The sequence below is a fragment of the Talpa occidentalis genome, unplaced genomic scaffold, assembly GCF_014898055.3.
Source record: "Talpa occidentalis isolate TD23 unplaced genomic scaffold, MPIMG_talOcc4v2.1 talOcc4.3, whole genome shotgun sequence".
Lineage (NCBI taxonomy): Eukaryota > Metazoa > Chordata > Mammalia > Eulipotyphla > Talpidae > Talpa > Talpa occidentalis.
Genome location: NW_023603184.1, coordinates 102,272,646 through 102,298,086, shown reverse-complemented (window position 1 = coordinate 102,298,086; position 25,441 = coordinate 102,272,646). Strand labels below are relative to the sequence as shown.

At 37.0% G+C, this 25,441-nt stretch overlaps 1 protein-coding gene across 2 annotated transcripts in view; it reads left to right on the top strand.

Moving 5' to 3' along the window:
• SLC25A12 (solute carrier family 25 member 12) overlaps positions 1-24,027 on the top strand; it is a 70,174-nt gene extending 46,147 nt beyond the window's left edge. For both annotated transcript variants that reach the window (XM_037523534.2, XM_037523535.2), the window contains 9 exons: positions 1,844-1,925; positions 3,699-3,857; positions 7,208-7,260; positions 7,486-7,566; positions 16,142-16,282; positions 18,086-18,224; positions 20,396-20,554; positions 20,680-20,770; positions 22,088-24,027. In XM_037523534.2, coding sequence (XP_037379431.1) covers positions 1,844-1,925; positions 3,699-3,857; positions 7,208-7,260; positions 7,486-7,566; positions 16,142-16,282; positions 18,086-18,224; positions 20,396-20,554; positions 20,680-20,770; positions 22,088-22,289 — 1,107 coding nt within the window. In that variant the 3' untranslated portion in view covers positions 22,290-24,027. The remainder of the gene's footprint in view (positions 1-1,843; positions 1,926-3,698; positions 3,858-7,207; positions 7,261-7,485; positions 7,567-16,141; positions 16,283-18,085; positions 18,225-20,395; positions 20,555-20,679; positions 20,771-22,087) is intronic.
• Positions 24,028-25,441: the final 1,414 nt, after the last annotated feature.

Below are 25,441 nucleotides of genomic sequence, written 5' to 3'. Positions count from 1 at the left end.
AAATTTATGCATGTTTTCAGAAGTTAAAAATAATATGCTATGTGTTTAATAGGTAACATAACAGCCACAATAACTTTAAAAGGCTTGTAAACCCAGGCCAAAATGCCATGATTTGAATTTGTTCAAAATATGTTAGCATCATCTTTCCCTTGATGGTACAGATTGTGTTTATGTTTTCAACTATTTTGTTTTTGAAGCAGTATCAGAGTTAACTAGTTAACCTCACTGTGTTTAATCAACATTAAAAAAACTAACTGAAGCATAGCCAGTCAATATAATACTTTAATAAGATGATACCAAAAATGCTTCTACATTAATAAATGAAACAAAATTAAAAATCCATTTCATTCCACCTCATTCTTTTATAAGTTTTTGTCTACATTTAAAATGTATATTATATGTAATTTTACAGTATGTATTACTTAGATTTTTATATATATGATTATAGTGGAATATGCATATAATTTATAAGTAAAATCAAATACTGGGGTTAGATACTTAGAATATTTGCCTGGAGTGTTCAGTAATAATTAGTGGAGATTTTTGACTTAAAGAATAATGGAGAATGCAATGACGAGATCAGGACTATCTGCTTATTCCTCTGCTCACAGTGAGACCTTTGTAAAGTCACCTGTCCTGTTCATAGTATGGTCATCTTACCTTTTTATGTACACTGGACTGTCTGACAAATGAATATGGTGCAGTCTAACCGTTGGTGGCATTGCTGAGTCAGCGTTCTTCTGATGGTCTCACAGGGGCGTTTATTTGTAGAAGGCTGAAACACATCAGATGCTGAGGCTGCATGAGGGCCCAGGTCCTGAGTGGTTGGTAAAGTACTTTCATCTTTGGGAAAGAGCAAGTCTCTAAGCAATCTAAAATTAGTATTATTACACTGCTACTAATAAACTGTACAAAAAGTAGTTATCTTTTTGGATGGCACATTCTTTTGCTGTTCTGTGAATGAATCAAAATTAGACTTATACTCAAGGTTTTGCTAAAATATCCCAGACTTTCCTATTTAGATTTCTAGTAAAAATATCAATCTCAAATTAAATGGCGATCTTGTTATAGCATATAGACCAAAATTGACAGATGACTCAGTTGCTTGGGCTAACTCATTGATAGGAATAATAATGTATTCCCTATAAGATCATGAATAAGTCTTACTATGTATAATTTTCTGCTTTTTTCTTATGATGGTTTTCCCTATGTTAATTACCATTTTGGATGTAATATATGCTTTTACCTTATTGATTATAAGCCCTTGACTTTGTTTTACATGAAATTCTAATAATCGTAGGTATGTTGTTTCTGCAGTCCTAATAGATGAGAGGTGGCAAAATCAAATTGGAGTCTGTTGGTTAAAGATGTAATAGTTGTCAGACATGGGAAGATTGCACAATTGCATTAACTCTCCAAGCAGTAACTGACAGACATATGAATTTGGTGACTTTGAGTCACTAGAGATGGTGCATTGTAATCAGTATTCTCTGATTTATAATAAGAATTAAGATAGCTTTTGTACATTTTAGAAGGATATAAAAAATTTAAGTTAAAGAAGGGGAAAGAATTTTATACCTGAAATGTTTATTTTCCTGAAAGATTCACTTCTATAGATTGATAGTGTATTCCCAAATAGTAGCAGATAAATGAGGTGTTAATAGGCCTATAAAAAAATGGGAGTGGGAGGCGCTCTGTGACAATTTGGCTGTGTATGGTTTTTAAAAAATAATTTTTAAACTAGCTAGCTATCTTACAATCTTAAAATAACCAAATTGCGGCATTTTTCACTTACTATATGCTTTTCCAAAATTTCTTACATGTTTCTTTTTCTTCCCCACAGCAATCTCATGGTGTAGGCAGGCCTGTCTGGCTCCAGATTGCCGAGTCTGCTTATAGATTCACTCTGGGCTCGGTTGCTGGAGGTGAGTGACATGTCTATGTGCTGTTTCAAGCTTGTCTCAGTGTAATATTACCTCACTAGACTGGGACAGATCAGCAAAGGTGCAGTTCATTGTTCCCGTGGGTCACTGCTGCAGGGCTTTCTGAAGTGTTCTTTATTTTCACCTATGATCAGAGGACTTGTCATAGCACAGCCGTGGCCCCTCTGGCTCCAGTCTGTCTTCAGGACAAAACCTCTGTAATAATGTGAAAGTCTTGGGTGTAGTGCTGCACTCAACTTAATTATACTGGTTAAAGCCAATATGAAGAAATGGAGAACAAGACTGATTTATGGAATTGGGGGTAAGGACAGGTAGGAAATCAAGATTTGGGGTACAAATCCTATAACCTTATCAAATACAACAACCTCGCAAAGTGATTTGCTTTTGCTTTTCTGCTTGTAGTTCAAGAATATCCAGGCTTGTAGTTTATGTGATAAAATCCTCCTCCCCTCCCTGTTCCTGGCCAGAATTTGAGAGTCTTTTTTTTTTCTTCTCGCTTAAATAGTCTCTATAGAAAATGTGTAGAATCTGCTTTTTTTGAGAACAACCTAGCAGTTGTGATTAAAATATTTATGATTTTTCAAAACAAGTCTGACTGATGAAACTATTTTTTCTTTTCAGTATCAGTTTTAGAAGTTGCAAGGCATGTCTTGGTCTTCAGTAGTTGAAATAGAATACTCTAGATCATGTTATAAATTTTTTAGCCCATGAATTTTAAACCCTAGTCTTTTTTTTTCTGCTTTAACCAAATTATATACACAAAGGTAGGGTCATGTTGGGCCTCCCCGGTGGCGCAGCGGTTGAGCGCTGGGTTGCGAAGCTGCCCGCCACCTCTGCTGCGCTGGTTCGATCCCCGGCTGCTCCCCGGCCACTGGAGGAGGGTCCCACATGGCGCGCAGACCTCTCCTGCCGCCCGCTGCTCCCCTCAGCAGTGTACTTCGGTCCTTCTGCCTGCTCTGCTCCCCGCTCTGGCTCTGGTGAATTCTCTCGCCCTCCCGCTCTTCTGACTGTACCCAGTGCATGTATAAATAAACAAATAAATAAAAAAAAAAAACATGCCTCTATAAAAAAAAAAAAAAAAAAAAAAGTAGGGTCATGTTGAGATTTGTTTCCAAAATTATGGTTGTCGCTAAGATTAATTTACCAAAATTTCTTTTAAATTAAATTTATGGTCTCACTCATAACAGGAATCTAGAAAACTTAAATAAGGGACCAGGAAAATGAATAACTATTAGAAAGTGAAAATCAAAATCAACAAAAAACTATGAACCAGAGACACTTTTAGGGGGGCGGGGGCGGGAGGGGAGGGATTGGGGGGGCTGCAATTGTATGGGGAATATAACAATAAAATTTATTATTTAAAAAAAATTAATTAAATTTAAAAATTATAGTCATATATATGTATACCTCTATAGTCATTATAAGGATTAATGGATATAACATGAAGATGTTTACTGAGAAATGTAAAGAAATACCATATATAATGGTTTAATTTATAGAAAATTGAGTGCTGATTATGTAATGTTGGTGATGAGTTGAAAATACACCATAGTTGTTCCCAAAACAGCTGTGTTTGTGGATCCCAATGGTTGTTAGCCTGTCATTCTAAAGCTGAGTATGGGAGAAGGGGAAATAACAACAGTCTTTTTTTTTTTTTGAGACTAGTTTTATCTTCTTTGAGATGAGATTTGTTGTTTTGATAATTCTCCATTTAATTGTGCTCTCTTTTAAGCCTAAAAATTGTTCTATTTGTAGCTGTGGGAGCCACTGCAGTATATCCTATAGATCTGGTGAAGACTCGCATGCAAAACCAGCGTGGCACTGGCTCTGTTGTGGGGGAGCTGATGTACAAAAACAGCTTTGACTGTTTTAAGAAAGTCTTGCGTTATGAGGGCTTCTTTGGACTCTACCGGGGTGAGTAAGCAAATCTCAGCTGCTGAAATTAGTGATTTTTCTCTCATCAACAGAAGATTTTTAACTCTCACTATAAAAATCAATATATAGCCTGTCTGTTCACCTAGGGTTGTTTCTTCTTCTTCTTTTTTTTTTTTCTTGTGATACTTGTCTCTCTTTTAACATTTGTTGCTGGTAACTAGCAGTATTAGTCTTCAAACAAGCTCTTCATTTTCCTCTTCCTGCTGTTTATATTTCTTGGAATACAAATCCTTTTGTCCCAACAAGGTTCTGTGGTCACCATGCTCCTACAAACTAAGGCACATACATGTTTGCAGGTGGAATACAAGGACTACAGCTAAGAAACAAAGCTTCTTTTCTCAAAGAATTAGAGAGGATACAACACTTTCTGAAATAGAAGCTAGGCTGCCACTTGAAGGTGAGTTTAGGAATATCAAATGTTTTTTCTCTTCCTAGACATCTATTCATACATCTTTTTTAGTTAGTCACCTGAAATTTTAAAAAAAGGAAAGAAAGAAAGGAAAAAGAAAACCTTTGGATTCCAAGTCTCATTCTTGCTCCTTTCCTTCCTAGTGTAGAGGCACTGACTGAAAGCAAAGAGATTTTCTTTTGCGGGAAATGTTACCACTGACTCTAGCCTGAGCACAGAGCTGTCGGCGTCAGAGGCAGCAGCCCCATGTAGGATTTTCCCTGCCCGCTTGGGCTTTGTAGGAACTTGTCTTTTCAAGAGGGAATGACTTTCATGTACATGTTTTCACATTAGAATTTAGGGTTTCCTTTTGGGAGAGAGATTAATTTTTTAATCCCTTTGGGCGCCACTTGGAATTCTTTGAAAATACTCTCTACATGCACAAGTCCAGAGCATTTATGTAATTTACTGTACTTGTTTGTTTGCACTCACAGTTATCCCTAACTCATTCTGAGCTCTGTTGAACTGTTTGGCTTAGAATTTCTTCCCGGGAAGGAAAGACTGGGTCTGAACAAAGCTTTATGCTCATGGATAGGAGAAAAAACATAGCTGGTTGGCAAAATGTGCAGATATTCAAGTGAAAAATGTAGTTCTGATACACTTATATTTGAAGGAGAGGGTCATGTGGCTATTCATTTTGGCATTTTATATATAAAAGAGTGTATTCTGAATTCAATCTAGTCTCAAATACCCTGATCCCAAGAATAAGTGTAGTTTATTTTGTTCAACTGTTGATCTCCAGCCTATGTAAATTTCAGCTGTATGGCATATACTCCATTGTCCAGGCTGCAGATCCATGTTTCTGAATTCTAGTTTAAAGCTGTATTAAACCCTGCACATTTAGGGGCCTTCCTGGTGGTGCAAGGGGTTAGGACACAACCTGTGAAGCTGTCCACACAGCTACTGAAGCACGAGTTTGATCCTCAGCCAGGGAGATACCACATGGCACAGCAGACCTCTTCTGACTCGCCCACTGTTCCCCTCAGCGGTGTACTTCAGTTGATCTGCCTGTTCTGTTCCCCACTCTGTCTTTGCTGAATCCTCTCACCCCTGACACCTCTGTACCCCAGCCTGTACCCCAGCTCTTGTGTGCATAAATAAATAGATCTTTAAAAAAAAAAAACACAGCACATTTAGATTTTATGTAATAGTGAATCTGAGGGTTGAGTGGTGCTAAGGTTTTTCTTTTTTCCTTGACATCTTCATCTTTCTTTGTTGAATAATGTCCCTTCCTCCTCCTTGGTATACTTTTAAAGAAAATCCCCTCTATTAGAACAAACCTAGATATATACTGGCATAGTTTAACCTTCTCAATGGATGAATGCCTACATGAAATCATTTGAGAGAAATTTCATGTTAATAAAATGGGTCCAATATAGCAAGTTGGGAGTGGAAAGAGCAGGGGAATCGTTAGTTTTATTCAGGATGCAAACTGATAAAATCAGTTCTTTAAATGAGAGACTCTTGTATTAGGAAGAAGATTGTAGGAGTCCTGTATGTGAACACTATGATTATTGAGATTGTCATATATTGCTTAGAACTGGTCCATTATTCTGTCAGATGATTGACAAAATTGTTGACAGATTAGCCTAAATTTCTTTGCAGGCAATAATGATAAAATGACATAAGTCAGTACTTTATTAAAATTCCACGAGCCTTACTGAGGCAAGTTGTAAAACAAATACACATGCTGACATGGTTGTATGGGAATTAGATTAAAAGTAATAGGACCTGATAATCATGAAGGTTAGAAAGTTAAGACTGCCATCTGCTGATTTATTCTTTGAATCAGTCTGCTACCCATTAAAGGTGTGTGTGGATTTGTGTTTGTCATTGATAATTCAGTTTGACTGACAGTAGCCTGTATGTATGATTTCTTGCTGGCTCTCAACTCATAGAAAATCACTCAGTAGTATCCTCAAAGTAGGCTTAGATCAGCAGTGCGCTTGTAAACACATACATGGCTCCCCTTGGCTGGGTGATTTAAAGGCTCTAACATGTTTATTGTTAGCATCTTTTAAAAAGGTATGCAAAAAATGTATGCTATCAATTTGGATAATCTGTATGCTTTAGAAAGCTGAGCCCTGTGAATATTTACAGATGTTGAATTGTTTATTTATTTTTTCTTTTCCAGTTTGCATCCAGCCTGGGAAATTTAACTTTCTAGAAATGATTTCCTTTGTTTTATAGGGTGCTTTTGACATGTCTTAAATTTGACATGTATTAGTAAATAAGAATACAATAGGCATATTTTTTGCTTGTAGAAGATACCATTAACTGCTACTTAAAGCTGCATTTTTCTTTGCAGTTTTGATTTCCTTTTAAATAAATGAATAGTGAATTCTAGGTTTCTCTAAAGAGAAAATTATAGGAGTTAGTATTCTATGATAACCTACCCACCTGTATATTATTACATCAGTAGCATCATCTGTGGCAAAATCTGGGTCTGCTTAATACCTTGCTTGCAGAACTTTTCCATGCATACAGCATTGGCTTCTCTGAAGTGTTGATGTATGTTTGTATGCTGGTTGTAAAGGGAGGGGATTTGGTTACATTGCTATCTATTGGCAGTGTTTCAGGAAGAGAAAACACCAACGGTTCTGTTCCTTCCTCCTGTACTTTTTGAAAGATGTGGGATGACTAGGCTTTATAGGAAGCATGGTTACAAAAAGAATTTATAGCCTCAAGAAATCATAACTTTATATTGACATAAATAATAATTACATACCTACACAGTTTTTAGGATAATACATTTTCTTATTTTAATGAAAACCCTAAAATGTTTGATGGGTAAATAATATGGAGAAAACCTTTCCTTATTGGGCCTGAGTATTCATGTCTAGTACATCTAAATTGCTAATGATTTTCTCCATTTACCTAGGTCTGATTCCACAACTTATAGGGGTTGCTCCAGAAAAGGCCATTAAACTGACTGTAAGTTTCTTTTTTATTGAATTTATTCCATTTGTTTAGATTTTCATTAAACCAAAATATTAAAACTGATGCCATCAAGACTGGCACACTTATCGAGGCATTTGTAAAATTTAAAATATGTTTGTAGACATTTGAAAATTTTAAATTTTATTATTAGACGAACATTTTACTGACTTGGCAAACTGGTTGGGAATTCTGATTGAGTAATGTTGTCTTTCTAATTAGGTTAATGATTTTGTACGGGACAAATTTACGCGAAGAGATGGCTCCATTCCACTTTTTGCAGAAATCCTTGCTGGAGGTTGTGTAAGTAGTAATCCTGGATGTTTCTTGTGGCAAATATATGTAACTCTAAGCCTTTTGCACATTAGATACAATACCTGAGAGGCATTACCCCTGAACTCAAGGGATTCTAAGCAAATTTTCTCAGCAGTCATATGAAATAGTTTTTAAATTTCATTGCATAATTCAGCTGGTTTTGAGTACAGAAAAGAGGTAGTATATTTTTCTGCTTGGTCTCTTAGAAGGTCCTGAAATATTCCATACTCCTTAAAATTCTAATTTTGATTTGTAAGTATCACAGGAAATAGGGTAGTGGGTAGAATACCTTACTGGAACCTTTAAAAATGTGATATGACTGACTAGTCAGACCCTTATATTTTAGGTGTAGGACTGAGTCAGTCATTGTGATATAATTATAATATTCCTTCCTTAAGGACCAGAAGATAGAGCAAGCAACCATAACTATATTGAAGATATTGACAATTTTGATACAGAGATCCACGTCATAATAACTTTAAAGCACAAAGATTTTTGTCTTTAATGTGAACAGAATATTGGATTTAGACCAATTCTGAAATCTCAGTTTGTAGCTCAACTAATTTTATTTGTGGTGTTCATTTCACATTTGGTAATATTTTATTTACTTGAGATTTAATTAGTCCATTTTGTTTCTGAAAACCTTAATAACTTCTAGTTGAATTGGCTGACAGTCTTGGCTAAACCCTCCTCGGGTGCTTGTGGATCCTGAAGTGATGAGGTTAATGACCTTTGCAGCTTTTAATTCAGAGAAGATGCCCTGAAGGTCAGAGACTGGGGCTGCCCTGACTTCTTCTTGATGAGATTTGTCAGCCTGGCACATACCTGGGTCATCACTTTTCTGCAACCAAAGTTCTTATGGAAGAGGTGACTTGGGATTGCGTGTGTATGTGCACATGTGCGCATGTTTACGTGGCTGCCCAATTGGGTTCTCAGGAAGTAAACCTTTTTGGCTTTCTTTTTTTCATGAACAACAAATAATGGACATAGAATAAGACTTTTGCTTAGACAGACGGTCAAAAATATACTTTCTCTTCTTCCTTTACCTCATCTCTTTTGATGAGAGAAACTGAAAATCATAGTTTTTCTTTTTCATTGGTTTCAGTTTCAATTTCGTTAAAAAGTTCTCTAACTAAGTTTCGCCTTAGTACATGCATATGTTTACCAGAAATCTTCTAAGACGTGCTTTCTGTTCCATTAATTATTTAATTTCCATTTGTAATACTGTCTCCAGGAGACAGTAGAAAGTTGGATTTGTTTTCTGATCCTACCAAAGACTATATGCTTTTTGATTGGTGAACTTAGGTCATTTACATCAAGGATAATTATTGATGTGTGAGAGTTTGCTGCTGCCATGTTGGCTTTAGCTTTTTTTTTTTTTTAATTTAAAGATTTATTTATTTATGTATACAAGAACCAGAGCCAGAGGTGCAGGGGGTGAGAGGATTCACCAGAGAGAATGGGGAGCAGAACAGGCAGATGTACTGAAATACACTGCTGAGGGGAGCAGTGGGCGAGATAGGAGAGGTTTGCCATGCCATGTGGGTTAGCTCCCTGGCCAGCCGGGATCAAACTCATGCTGTAGTAGCTGGCAGTAGCTTGATAGCGCTGTCTTTTAACCCTTGTGCCACCAGGGTGGCCCTGTCTTTAGTTTTTTGATTCTATTTATTTCCTTGTTCAACTTTGTCAACTTTGTCAATTTTTTGTCAACTTTGTTCTTTTTGATTTAGATAGGAGTGCTCCTTTCAACTTTTCTTGTAGTGAGGACTATTATTGACAAACCCTTTCAGCAACTGTTTGTCTGGAAAGTCTTTATTTCTCTCTCATAATTGAAAGAAAGTTTTGTAAGATATAGTATCCTTGGCTGGTAGTTTTTCTCTTTGAGTATTTTGAATATGTCATTTTATTATCTACTGGCCTATAAAGTTCCTGCAGAGAAGCTGGATAAATGCCTGTGTGAGTACCTTTATAAATTTCCTCCTTTTTTTCTTAGCACCCTTCACCAATATAGGTGCACCCATATAGTTGGAAGATTTACTAATCCTGAGAGCCAAGATCTTTAACTAACTAGTTCACTATGCCATGTCTTCATCAGCAAGATGAGTTTGCACATCTCTAACGAGTCATTTATAAATAATTTCTCCAATTCTGTTCCCAGGAATCAGCATGGTCCTAACTTTAAGCTTACATACTTACATGTACACACATGAGGCTTGTATAAATATGCACACAAGTTAAAAGTTCTTACACATTTATGTTAAAAGTGCATTAAGACACGTATGCAGGGATTTTGACTCTTCCCTTAACTCCGCTTGGTGTATCTGTTCACATGCTCTCACATTTTGGCATAGGTCATCACTTAGCAATGAAAAATTTGCAGTTCATTCCTTTCAAACTATCAACCTGGGCCTCCCCTGGTGGCTCAGCGGTTGAGCGCTGGGCCGCTGGTGAGGGTCCCACAAAAAAAAAGAAAAAAAAAAGAAAAAAAAAGTGAATAAACTATCAGCCTGAGGCTGTTTTAAAAGAAACATGGCATTTTTTTATTGCTTTATAAAATATGTAAGAATGTTTGGTTAATGGTGTGTGTGACATAGTCATTGCCTCTTGAATCGGTACTAATTTTATAATTTTTATTAGTTTGGTTATTTTTAGTGCATGTATTTGTACATTTGTTCAAAAAATTGATGTGGCCCAAGTTGAAGTTAGAGTTTCATCACTCTCTATAAGGGAAGACTTTATAATGAATTGTTCAGGTTGAACATTTTGTGGTTGGAGGGAAATAGCTTCAAAAAATAGGAGACCACAGATCAAAGAAGGAGGAAAACAGGGACTTGGCACAAGTCTCTTTGTGTATTCTGCCCCTGGGGTAGGATTTTGAGGGCAGGAGGTTGAACAGGCCTAATCCTGTGTGCAGCCCTTTGGCCTCGGGCACACTCAATGTCACATCCTTTTTTCCCCCTAACTTTTGTTGTCAGCCTTACTTGGTTTATTTTTATTAAAAAAATATATCTGTGACCAAGATTAAGGGAAAGTTTTTCAATTTCTGTTGTATATGGTAACCCTCACTCAAAATGAGATTACTTTCTTTTATTGTATCTTTTGTCATTCAGTTCTGAAACCAACAAATGACAATATTAGAAAATGAAAGCATGTAAGTCAGTTTCCATATTTATGTATGCCTTCCTTTAAAACAATCAGCAGGGGTCAAAATAAGGGGGTTGTAATTGTATGGGGAATATAAAAATAAAATTTAAATAATAAAAAAATAAAAATAAAACAATCAGCAGATTTGAAGAGGACAATTTAGCAGGTTAGAGACTAATTTTATAGATTTGGTGAGTGAAAAATTCACCAAAAGTATTGTATGGGATGGTATGTTATCTAATATAAGCATTAGTACAAACAGCAACAAGATGTCAAATTAGACAGTGTTTAAGATTGTGCAGCTGTGTATCATTGTGACTTAACTTGAAATTGTATATATCTTGATGTCTATTTTTTTCAAATCACTGGCCATATTGATTAGTGTAGTTTGTTTTTTTTTTTATGTTTGTATGTAGATAAGCCTTTTAAAATTTTTGAATCCACAGATATATAGTGCTAACTAGTTTTTAAAAATGCATTTAAAGTATATAAATTACCAAAATTACCATGGGGAAGAATGTGTGAGAGAGAAACTAGTCTATATAAAGAAGCCACTATTTCTGAGACCAGTTTTATATCTTGTTTTTTCATGTGTGTTTTTTTTTTTGGTTTTTAAGTAGATAAGTCCATTCATATGATTCATAATTTAAAAGGTACATGGGATATGCTTTGAAATTCTTTTTCTTAGTTACTTATTTTTCTTTTCAGGAGGCTACCAATGTTTTCATCTCTCAGCCATTCTGATTTTGTTAAACTTAGGGAAATTTTGACATATTTGTCATGAGTGGATAACTAATATTTTATGTTCAGTTTATGTCACATTGGTATGAACTTATAACCTAATCTTATTGCTTAATAAAGAGCATCAGGGCCTCCCTGGTGGCACAAGGGGTTAAGCACAGTACTATGAAGCTATCCACAGCCTCTGCAACACGAGTTTGATCCTTGGCCAGGGAACCACCCACATGGCACAGCAGACCTCTCCTGGCTCGCCTGCTGCTCCCCTCAGCAATGTATTTCAGTACATCTGCCTATTCTGCTCCCCACTCTGTCTCTGGTGAATCCTCTCACCCTTCGAACCGCTGGCCTGTATCCCAGTTCTTGTATGCATAAATAATCTTTTAAAAAAAATAAGGAGCATCATAATTGTTTCTGTTTAACTATATATATCCTTATTGGGAATTTAAACTTTTTTTATTTTTAAGTTTTATTTATTTATGCTTATCTACTTATGTACATACAAAGATTTATGCATAAATAAATAAATCTTATGTATATATAAGATTTATTTATTTATTTGGCTTACACTGGGGTGTAAGCCAGAGGTGCCAGGGGGTGAGAGGATTCACCAGAGAGAGTGAGGAGCAGAACAGGCAGATCTACTATTTATTTATTTATGCATAGATTTATTTATTTATGTGATCGCTTGATAGTACTGTGTCTTTAACCCTTGCACCACCAGGGAGTCCTGTGAGAATTTTAAGTTTTTTTGTTTAATTTTGTTGCTTTTAAAATAATAGCAAGCATAAAAGATCTAGAACAGCATAAGCAATCCTGAGGAAAAAAAGAAACAGGCATTATGTTACTTGACTTTATACTATAAGGCAACACTAATTAAAACATTGTGGTATTGGCATAAATATAGATACATAGATCAATGGAACAGAATCAAAAGTCCAGAAATAGGGCTTCCCTGGTGGCACAAGGGATTATGCATCGCACTATGAAGCAATCTGCAGCCTCTGCAGCATGAGTTCGATCCCTGGCTGGCCAGGGAGCAACCCACATGTTGCAGCAGACCTCTCCTGGCTTGCCTGCTGCTCCCCTCAGCAGTATATTTCAGTCAGTCTGCCTGTTCTGTTCCCCACTCTGTCTCTGGTGAATCCTCTCACCCCCCTGCATCTCTGGCCTATACCCCAGCTCTTGTATGCATAAATAAATAAATCTTTAAAAAACCCAAAAAACAAAAGGCCAGAAATAAGTCTGTTTGTGTCTGTGTGTGTATGTGTATATATATGCCAACACTTAATTCTAGGTAAAAGAGCCATAGACATACAGTGGGAAAAGGAGAACCTCTTTAACAAATGATTTTAGGAAATCTAAATGGCCACATGTAAAAGAATGAAGTTGGATCACTCTCCGCCTCCATGCCCCCCCAAATTAAATTTAAAATGGGTTGAAGACTTAGATATAAGACCTGCAACAGTAAAATATGTAGAAGAAAATGTTGGTGATACTATTTATGACATCAGTGATAAAGATATTTTTGGAGACTCAACCCCTATAGCAAGGGAAATAAAAGCAAAGCTAAACAATTGGGATTGTCTGAAATTAAAAAAATATATATAGTGAAAGAAAATATGGCATATTAAAAAGACATCCTACTGCATAAAAGAAGAAAATACTTTCACATCACACCAACTGACAAAGGGTTAATATTCAAGATGTAGGAAAAATGTATAGTTAACAATAGAAAAGCAATCCAATGAAATAAATGGATAGCATATCTGAACAAGACAATTCACTAAAAGAGAGAATATCCAGAAGGCCAGCAGAGACATAGAAAATGTTCATCATGGCTTTTAATAAGGGAGATACGGGTTAAAACCACAATGAGATACCATCTCACACTTGTGAGAATGGCACATATTAAAAAAAACTCTAACAATAACTGCTGGAGAGGATGTGTTGGTGGGAATGAAAGCTGGTGCAGCCATTATGGAAAGTGGTCTGGATTTACCTTAAAAAATTGGAAATGTCATATGATCCAGTAATCCCACTCTGAGCAACTATCCAAAGAACATGAAATAACTAAAAAAATTACATGCTCTGCAATGTTTATTGCAACATTGTTTACAATAGCCAGTCCATGGAAACAACATCACTGCCTACTCATAGAAGATTGGATCAGGAAAAGGTGGTATATCCACTATAAAGCCCTAAGGAAAGATAAAATGTTGTTATTTACAGCAAAATGGAAGGTGTTTCAAGGGACTTATGGGCAGGAAAGCAAGTCAGAATGTCAAAAGACAAATATTGAACATATATATGGAGGACAATTTGAAAAAACAAAATACTTACAAAAACTAGCCGACACTAATAAATGGAGTGAGATTTCTGAAGTTAAGGGTAGGGGAGGGAGAAAGGGTCAAAGGGATATAAAGGATGGTAGCAGGGGGAAAAGAAATATAGAAATCACATCTATCACATATACGTAATGACAAAATTACCATATTTGTAAAAATGCATGTATTTTAATTGGAAAATTACAATGTTTTATTTCCCAATTTAATACTTCTGAAATCCTATATATGTAATGATTATATGTAATGTAAGCAATATTTTTTTCCCTGTGAAAAGCTATTATTAATGATAACAACTCTAGTTAGTAGAGTCTTACTGTTGAGGGAAAATGAGTGTTTCAGAGAGGAAATACTCAGTTAAGGCTATGAGAACGTTATAATCCTGTGTCACTAGATTTTTTACCTGAGTGATTAAATTAATTGCAGTTTTTCTTTCTTCCTTTCCTTGTCCCCAGTATGTATGAGGTTGTGGCCAACCTCAGACTTTAAAAAAGTATTTGCCATGTATGTTTCCTCCAAAGTTTAAGACAAATTAAGCAGCAATCTGTATTTTTTCTAAAATTATTCAGTGTTTCTGATATAGTGTTTGCATATCCTAAGGCCTATTATTAAGTTTTTTAAAAATATGCATTCATTTTAAAGCAAATATAGATTATGCAATTGCTGGGAGTTTTCCTCCTTCAAATATAGTACAGTACACAGGTTGCAACAGGCTCATAGATGTATGCCTTGCCATAGTGTCATAGCTGTTTACATGTTCACTTTTCAGATTATATATATAAAATTTTATAGTTATGTTCAATGCACTATTGGGACAGTGTATTTTAAAATGTAGTCATTTCCTTCTCTTATTTGTACAGTTTTAATAGAGAATTTATTACTTGTATACTCAAAAAGATAAGAATTGGTAAAAGAGTATAAATCTCAATGAACTGGCAATTATTTCCAAAGCAGTCTGTGAGAGGAGGGCTGGGAGGCAGGGGCTGAGGGCTGGGATACTCCTGCTCTATGTACTAATGATTCAACGTTGTATTGATTTAAACATAGTCTCCACATTTAATGAGTAGCAGCCAGGGCCTGACATCTGGTGGTGGCAAATTTTGAAAATTATAATGAAAATATGTGGTTTTATTCCTTTTTTTCCTTTTAAATCTGCTTTAGTTAAGCACATAACGCATATTTTCCTAAAGATAGTCTTTGCAGCCATTATTTAAACAAGAGGTTTGGTAGTAGTTTGGTTAAGCATTCTTTTTTGCTCCTCTACTAGTTAACAAATTTTAAATGAAAATACACTCCCATGGGTCTCCCTGGTGGCGGAAGGGGTTAAGCACCGCACTATGAAGCAATCCACAGCCTCTGCAGCACAAGTTCGATCCCCTGCCAGGGAGAAAAACCCACATGGTGAGGCAGACCTCTCCTGTCTTGCCCACTGCTCCCCTCAGCAGTGTATTTCAGTCAGTCTGCCTGTTCTGTTCCCTACTCTGTCTCTGGTGGATCCTCTCACCCCACCCCCTATCTCTGGCCTGTACCCCAGTTCTTGTGTGCATAAGTGGATGGATCTTTAAAAAAAAAAAAAAAAAGAAAGAAAGAAAAAAAGAAAAGAAAATACACTCCCATTATCCAAATTCAAATCTCTGTCACTCACTGTTGGCTGTGGGGTTCAACTCAGGGTAACGAGATGTTCCATTTCTCAGTTCTGTCTCAGAGAGTTTTTCTGGTTTTGCTTGAAATGATACTGAAATTGCCATTCTGAATTCTGCCCTTTTGTGTGGGTGTAACTGTGTATCTGTTTTGGAGTTTTGCTCAGAATTACATTTTAGAATTTGAAGCAGAGGAAACTTCCCCCTTGTGACTTCTGGTCTATCTGTGAGGCAAAGGTGTGTCAGTTGCTGCTATACAATCCAAGGAGGCCAAAGCAGGTGGCTGAGCTAAAGAAAATGGTTGCTTAGCATAGCAAAGATACCACCGTACATCTGAAATTTAGCTTCAGCTTAAAAGATATAAACCAGTCTTCTACCATCTTCTAAATTTTCATTAGGCCCTCCCCATTGCTACATCTGGCTTCACTTTTATTTTTCAAGTGAGTTTATAGTTTTACCATTTTGGATATGGCTGGGTTGACCCTGGAAACAGTGTGTGAAAATCTCTTGACATTTCATATAGAAGTAAATCCAGGCACAGAGTTTGGGACCATCCTGTGAGCCCCTCCAGCACTGGACAAAGCATCAGGCTCTCATGTAAAGTGGTACCTGTGGAGGCTTCTCTGAATGTTTTCTTGCTTAAACTACCGGCTCTGATACAGAAACCTGCTTTTGTCTCTTCTCCCTTTCCTGCAGGCTGGCGGCTCTCAGGTCATCTTTACTAACCCACTGGAGATAGTAAAGATTCGCCTTCAGGTAGCTGGAGAGATCACCACAGGGCCCAGGGTCAGCGCCCTGAATGTGCTGCGGGACTTGGGACTTTTTGGTCTGTACAAGGTCAGTAGATTCTCTCCAGTTATCTCAGTAGAGAGGTTGTAATATACTCAACAGAAATGTGAAAGAATGTGGAAACCACACTTCTCCCACCCCAAATGGAAAAGCAATCTTGTCCAGCAGGGTAGTCCCTGGAATAGAAAATCAAACAAAAAAGAAAAAACCAGGACACTTCTATTAGAGGCAGTGGGATGCGCAAACATGCCTTCTAGTTGTCATCTCAGGCTTTTATGAAGCTGCCGGCAGGGAGGCCAGCACCACAGACCTGCTGGCTTTAGGCTCACAGCCTTTTATATGGTGGCAGGTTTGGGGAAAAGTTTCTTTGGTTTTTTTTCTTTGGGCTAGTTTAGGACTTCAAAATAATCTTATGTTTATTTTGAGTCTGTTATCTCTATTGTTATCTTCCCAGTAGGAGCTTCTCTTTGTCTTAATAATTTGACCACAGTGAAACAGTAGTAGAGTTTGGTAGGATTCAGATCTTTAAGAAGTTAAGTGGTGGGATTTGTCAATAATGAATTCCATTTAAGGAAAAAAAAAAAATAGAAAAAACAGTGTACTGTACTTTAGCAAAATGCCAGTCAACAGATTCCTTCCCTGCAGGTATACTTACTCCCATCATTACAGATCAGATGTAATGGAGCAGAAGCTATTATTTTTCTTAAACAAGGAAGAGTTTTTTCTTTCCATTCTTTGGTCTGGTGTAAGGGGAGAATACGTAAATTTAGCTGCTATAGGCAACTGTGTTCCCACAGCATCTGATATTTATAGATCCATCACTGTATAAATGTGTAAATTGGCTTCTGTAACTGCAAATTAGAAATTAGAAATTCTCTAGATTAGAATCACGCAGCTCCTAAGCTCTTAGGAGACCAGTAAACCAGTGATGCTGAGCTTGAGAGAGTTTTGTAGACATTCCCTTCCCCAGTTTCCATCATTTTTTGGAAATCCCTTGGAGAGGTGAATTTATTAATATTCTTTTCCATTTCATTCTTCAGAGAGTCCCTGGGGTTTTGTTTTTGTTTTTCTAATGTTTGAGTTTGTCTTTTAAAAACAGAAAACCCTTAGGGAAACAAATGCCAAAATTGGGGTATACTGTCTAGTAAAGCCCTGGGCGGTAGAATAGTGTGGGCCACTGCCCAAACTGAGGACAGCGCTCATTGCCACCTCACTCACTGAGACTGGCTGTCCTGGGTAATTTTCTACTCCCGTGCCAACTGTCTGCTGAAATATTTTGGCTGGGTTCCCCTGGATCCTCTGCTATTTAGGACACAGGGAATGAGGAGGATCTCCCCCCTTGCCAAATAATCACTTTCCTTTTCTACTGCTTTGACCATATAACTTCTACTTGGCACTTCAGGGGTTCTAAGCTGGTCTGCATTGGATTGGTAGTTTAAGTTTTGGGGCTGCCTTTAATGGTTGCTTGAAATCAAGCTGTTAATCTTGGGGTTTGATTTCTATTCCCATCTTTGTCTCCCTCCCCACTTCCCTCTCCATATCCATCAAAACCAAATAGAACAACCTGGAGGTTTGAGAGTTGAATTTTTATTAACCTAAAAAACTTCATCTACAGTGAAAGTGCCAAAAAATTCTTAGTTGTCAGAACTTACTCTCGGACTCCAGGATCCACCAGCTTTTCTCTAGCATTGAGCCATGTCTGTTTCCTGTACCCCACAGTCCTCCCCCTTTCCCGTCCACGTCAGTCCACTGCTGCTTGAGGGACACCTCAGACTCACCATCTGGATCTCTCTTGGGCATTCATACCCTGTTTACACAAATGTTTTACACTATTTCCTCACTGTGTGACAGGGTGCCAAAGCGTGTTTCCTCCGAGACATTCCCTTCTCTGCAATCTATTTTCCTGTTTATGCTCATTGCAAACTACTTCTGGCTGATGAAAATGGACGTGTGGGAGGTTTAAATCTCCTTACAGCTGGAGCCATGGCAGGTAACTACAATTTTTTCTTAAACTGAAAGAATCCTACCCCCATTCTCTTTAAGAAGTATAGAAGTTCTCTGTACTTACCTCTTTATTTCTAGAAGGGTTATTGTTTGTATCAGACTTAGCTTAAATATGATTGCCTTTTCTCCTTTGTGGGATGTGCTGTAATTCTGATGAGAGTTAATTACATTTGCATAATGTGGATAAACAGCTTAATGCAGCTTAGCAACTCAGAGCCAAATTAGATCTGCCCATCTAAATTGGGCTTTCATCATTAACGTGTTTCTTAGCCCCCTGTGCCCCCGAAACCTTGAGTGCAGCCAAGCTAAGGTTAAGGTGGAAAAGTCCTTCATCAAATCAGTTGCTTTGTTGCACCTTGTGCTGATGCACAGGTCTCGCATGCCCTTCTATTTCTGTATGTTGGACTCTACAATTTCAGTTAAAATTGAAATTTTTTCATGAAGCTGCCCCTGTTCCTTTTACTGTCATCCTCATTAATTCAAAGTAAGCAATACTTCCCCAACAAACCATCCTGAACTCAATTGGCATCTCTTCTGGTTCATATACTTCCTGTCTTTTATTAATGGTTGTTGTCTGATCTTCTGTACTCAGCAGAGAGCTCTTCGAGGGCAGGAGCATCATCTTAGCCTTCCCTCCATGGTGACCATAGTAATAGCAGACGCTCACTGTGTGTGTGTGTGTGTGTGTGTGTGTTGTGGAGAGGATGTATGGGAGGAGCCTTTGACCCTGAGGGTCTGGGGTGACCATGTAATTGTTCTCGCCTATGAAGACAAGGAGTGACTTGTGATGATTAAGAAACTCTCCCTGGGAGCTAATTGCCCTTATTTGGTCGAGCTTCAGCAAATCCTTGTCCTCTAGTTTTTGTAACTTCAGTCCACTGCACATTTGAAAACCAGCAAAGTTATCTGCTCTGTCTTGGCACTGAGTGCTCATCCAGCCCCTTTCTGGTACTCACCAAGGTCTCCCAGTTTTACATGGGGACCAGCATATTTTCCTTCCAACCTTTTCTCTGCATTTTCCAGTGGCAACCAAAAACAGCCAAAGAACATTCATGGGTGGGCATTTTGCCAGTGGTTGATGGAATCAAGTAAACATTCCTAAAGAACTGTAGCAACAACTTCTTGTTTACAGATATTTGCTGTCAGTTTTTGGAATAAGAGATGAATTTTCTAATTTTTACCAGTAAAGAAGCTTTGTTGGCAGGCACTGAGAACATTGAGAATTCAGAACATAGGAAGGCAGGCAATTTACCTAGTTTCATCTGAATAAGGTGCAGAGTCCTGTGGAGGGGAGGTATTTGTATCATTCTCTAACAGAGCCCCCCACAAGTCCACAAGCCTCCATCTGCCTAGTGATCATTCAGTGATATTCAGACCAAATTGAATTTCTTCCCCCGGGGGTGGTTATGTTGCTCTTTTGTTCCCTGTTTTGTTTTATAAGTAAAAGGTGTGGTTGTGAAATGGTCTGTGTGCCCTGCTGCCTATCAATCTCAACATGACCCCAGGGAGCTTGGGCTCAGGGAAAGGATGATACGGTCTTTTGATGATCCCTTCCCCTGTTGTTCCTTAGCCGGTAGGCTGGTCTCGGCTCTAGTGGTAATGACTTCTGTCATATGAGCATGTGTGAAAGGCATCACAGTCAACTCTCAAGTCAGCTCCTCAAACAGGCGAGTGGATATTAGTATTGAGAGTCATCTCACACAGTAAGGTGACAAGAGTCAGAAAACAAAACAAAATGAAACTAGTTTTGTGTCAGATACATTTACTAGCCCATCCAATTGATAGGATCTCCATTTCTTACTACACATGAAAATCTTACGTAAAAAACAAACAAAAAAGGATGTAAAATAATTGAAACCTAGAGGGGAACACTTGGGGATCATCCTCATACTGCTGTCCTTTTGTTTCTTCACAGTTCCTTGGAATCATGCAGTGTAGAATGATTTTCCTAATTCAGAGAGAAAAACAAGAATTTTGCCTTGATCACACTATCACAGCTAATTGATACATATATCCTATTTTCCATTAGTGCCCAGGCATCTACTTAAGAAGCTCTCAATTAAAGCAGTTACAGTTGCTAATTGTGTTGTTAGATGTTAGTAGTTCTATCTTTAATCAGGTGCTTTGGGTAAATTAAATGTGCCTTTCTCCGGAAAGGTGTGCCTGCTGCATCTCTGGTGACCCCTGCTGACGTCATCAAGACAAGACTGCAAGTGGCCGCACGCGCTGGACAGACTACATACAATGGTGTCATTGACTGTTTCAGGAAGATACTCCGAGAAGAAGGGCCCTCAGCATTCTGGAAAGGGACTGCAGGTAGGGGTTGGGGACATATGGGATGATTGGCTGGCGTTAGGTCCTGCTTCTGTTACTTGCTGGTTGTCTTTGCTACAGTCATCCTGGTGTTAAGTACTCCCTCTTGCTCCGTCTGTCTTTTGCAGCTCGTGTGTTTCGTTCCTCTCCCCAGTTTGGTGTTACTTTGGTCACCTATGAACTTCTTCAGCGGTGGTTTTATCTTGATTTTGGAGGCCTGTAAGTATTGCAGTTCAACTCTTATCTAAGGAAAACACCCAAACCAAAACAAGTCTTTGTTTGGCCTACAAATGCCCCTTTGGAACTCTTACAGACCAATGCATTTGAAACAAATAGTGAACTTGAGAAACCTCAGAGTTAGTAAGACAGGGTGACATCATGTACATGTGGTATTTACCCAAGTGGCTACTTGGGTAAAGTTTTAGGGAAGCAGAAAGTTAAAATGTTAAGTGAATAATTGTCCTTTTTGATGTAATGGATTTAGGTCCTATTGTGGAGATTATTAAATGGCCCCATTCAACAGAAGTAATGTAAATTTGTATTAGTAACAGTTTTGTGAGCTTTCAAAGACTTAATCAAGCCCTTTCACACCTCCCAGATTTTGATATTCATTATAATTTATTATTAGATAGATATAGATATTCTGAAAGTTAATTTATCGCAAAAAGAAAAAAGATTCAAAGAGAGGTTATGCTCATGGATGTAATCACTGGTGAGATGCAGGTCTCTTCAAGATTGAAGCTTAGGACTTAATCTTGTGCTGGAGAGAAGAATTACTTATTGAATTTGCTCGGTGGGAAAGGTTGTACCCAAAGCAAGCAATAATCAGCCTTTCAGCAAAAGTCCCATATTTGATCCTTACTTCATAAACCTGTGAAACCCTTTTCCACTCAGAGACCAAGTAGGGGAATTTGCTGCTGAGCCAAGGGACTTAAAGAAACTAAGAATAGCAGTCTTAGAATTCTGGGCTTTTCTTTTCTAAGAAAATAAATAAATAAATAAACAAACAAACAAATAAATAAATAAATAAATCATCCTCCCCGCCCCCACAAAAGAATTCCAGGCTTTCCTATGTTTTCACATTTTATAAAAGTATAATGAATCTATTTCCCTTTATATAATTTTTACTAATAACTTCGTGAGTCTACTATTTAAATTTTTTATAGTTTATGTAAAATTAAAAAATACAAACTTCTAATGATTTATGCAGAGTGTAGAAATTTTTGAAAATAGAAAATCATAATCCTTTTTCCCAGAGGACATTGATATTTGAGTGTATTTTCTTCTAATCTTTTTTCTGTTGTTCTATTTATGTATGTACGTGAACATTGAAATTGAGGTCATTTCTCTTCTAAATCAAATGTGTGAATATATTGCTTTCCCCAAACAGCTATAAATCATGACTAATGCAGCATAGATGACAAGGAAATGGTTGGACAAACACCCTTCTTTGTGGCACATGACTGAAAACGTTCAGTCGTGTGTCATCCTCATCAGCCTTGAGCACACTAACCATGGTTTTTTTCCTATCAACAGCAAACCCTCTGGCTCAGAACCAACACCTAAGTCACGCATTGCTGATCTTCCTCCTGCCAATCCCGATCACATTGGTGGATACAGACTTGCCACAGCCACTTTTGCGGGCATTGAAAACAAGTTTGGCCTTTATCTCCCCAAATTTAAATCTCCTAGTGTTGCTGTGGTACAGCCAAATGTGGCTGCAGCAGCAGCTCAATGATGAGACGACCATTTAGTGTGGCAAAATGGCGCCCTGAAGAGGCTAGGAAAGCAGTCCTGTAATGTGTCCAGTCAGCTGCATGGTGCTGACTGAGCTGAGGAGTCAAACTATTCTTTCTATATGACATATACATATATTTGTTTATAAAGTAATTGTTTGCCCAGGAAAAAAAAAACACAACGCAGTTTCAAGCTTTAGTCTTACGTGTTGAAATGTTTTCTAAGCCTTGGCATGAATTAGTGTTCTAGACTGCTTTGCACAGCTTGCACTTATAGTGACTGTACATATTGTACATCTTTGTACAGAAACATCTTGGCACCTCATCCCAACAAATCACATTTATAGAATGTAATGCGGTTCTGAGTGGCTTGAAATGTACAGAATGTTTTGAAAGTGTTTTATTAAGAATCACATAAAATAAATGTATTAAAATTAAATTCATTCTCTTATTGGTGACTTATGGAAATAAAGCATCAATATTGGATGTATTTAATTCCTAGCTTGTTTTCCATTCTGGAATAAAAAAGGTATTTGCTGACAAGAAGCATAATGAGACCTAGTACTGACACCACTGAATAAGAGATCCTTTGGGAAAAAATGCATGCCAGTGGATGCCAGAGCACCAGGCTAATGACTTGCGTGTGCTGATGTGTTTCCATTTGTATTTAACGTGTATAGATCCTCCTCTGTTCATCAATCAAAAGGCATTTCCTAGACAACCCTTCTTTTGTCAGTGTGTATATGGAAACAGGAACTTCTGCCTCTAGAATTACTGGCTTAGTTTTGCTTTCTTCTGACTCGGCAAGGCAATGGCCCCCCTTTCAAAAGAGTAAAGGATACTTTGGCAATTTTCATTCATGGCTATGATTCCAATCAAAAATAAAATACACACCAAAATGTATGCATGTAGTTGGATTTTCCTTCGTAATTATACTGATAGTACTTTTCATTTTTACTCACTACCAATTCCAAATAACTCATGATCAGCTTTCCCACTTTGACATGAAATTGTTTGGTTTGGAAGGACTATCATGGAACCAGGGGAGGGAAGAAGAAAGAAAAAGCTCTACCATGTGATTTAGTGGGATCTAGATTCTTCCTTGTGAATCTAAATACAAACTACTTATTCTAAAAGTCACTTGTCAAGGATATGATTACTAATTTGGATCTAAACATGCATCTTGACAGCCACATCTACACTTTGCTATGGTTGTGATTTGATGTGTAGCATCAGAATTTATTTACTTTAGCAAAGTGCTTTGGGAAAACATTACTGCTATTGCCTATGAGCCAGAATATGAGAATGTATGCAAATATTTTCAGGAGCAAGCCTACAGATGGACCAAGTCACTTAGTATCCTATACAGCATTCATCAGTTGATGGCTGACTGCCCATAACACAACTAGAGGCCCTCCAGGAACAAAAGAATTAGCTTTGAAAGCAAGTTATTTCCAAATGTATTAGGTTGTTCTCATTGGAATGGAATAAATAGCAATCCAGTTGTTTTGTTATTACCACCTGTTAAAAATACACAAGTAGTTCATGGATATGTTCTTACAAAAGACTCATAGAACATATATGTATATAGACTAAGATGTGAAAGTGTCCTTTTTACCCAGCTTCTCCCTTCAACACCCTGTGTGCCAGAGGCAATCACTGCTAACAGGTTAAACTATAAATTTGTTATCTTTTCCACAATTTCTCTATATAAATATATGTACATATTTATATTTTAAAAACAGGATTATGCTATGTATATGTTCTGTGACTTTTTTGTTCACTTACTATTTGACAGATTTTCTTGTCAGTTCATAAAAATTTTAATTTTCATAGCTGCATACTATTCCCTTGTATGGATTATAATTCTTTACATAAATACTCCCTTACTGACAATTTATACATTTTTTTCACTATTGCAAACAACACTATAGTGAACGGTAAACATCTTTGTACATACGTTTTGAGTACATATGCTAGTATTTCATTTGTATATTTAAAATTGTAATTGATTTCACAAGACATATGTATGACATATTTCTATATGGTGCCTTCAAAGAGGCTTTATTAATTTACTTTCCTACTGACAGCATATGAAAATGCCTATTTACCTGCAACCCTGGCAAAAGTGGATATTGTCAGTCTTTTACATTTTAGGTAAATCCTGATAGGTGATCACTGTTTTTAATTTTCACTTTCCTAATTATTAGTGAGGTTGAATGTCTTTTCACATTACTGGCCATTTATGTATTTTCATGTGGGCTATATAGATAATACTTGGAACATTGTATACACAGACATATATGCACTTATATATTTTAAATAGTCATAAAATGAATATACATGTAACCACCCAAGTAAAGAAATAGAATAATCTATCTTTAACACATCAGAAGTACTCCCACAATTCTCCACCTCACAAATCCCTTCTCTCCTCTTAAAGACCATCCCTACTCTTCATTTCTTGCTCTTGGTAGTTTTATTTCCCGTAGATACATCTGTAAACATAAAATTTAGCTCCTATTCTTGAAATTTCTATAAATCAAGTTATATTGTATACTTCTGAGACTTGTTTCTTTTGGTCAACATTATAAGATTCACTTATAGTAATATGTAACTGTAGTTTGCTTATTTCATTGAATGACTATACAGCAATTTATACATCTGATTCTGGACATCTGAATTTCCAGTTTGGGGATATTACAAATAGTGCTGCTTTGGATATTTTGTAAGTGAGTGAGTATGCATTTTCTTTTAAAATACCTAAGAGACATATACCTAAGAGTAGAACTACAAAGGTACCAGTTTTGTTAGATTCAACTTTGCTAGGTCCTGCCAAACTCTTTCCCAGTCTTGTGACTGATTTACATTCCCTCAAGGGTGTATTGGACTTTTAATTTTGAGCAATCTGTTGGTATATAATATTATCTCATATTTTAATTAGTATTTTCCTTACGTCAAATGAAACTGGATACCTTTCATATGTTTATTTGCTATTTGAATATCATCTTAGGTGAGTATATTATGTGTTAAAGTCTCTTGTCCATATTTCTCATTAATTTTCAGGATATATATATTTGTATATGTGTATATTTATATATATGCAACACACATACATATATATATATATACACACATATACTGGATACTCATG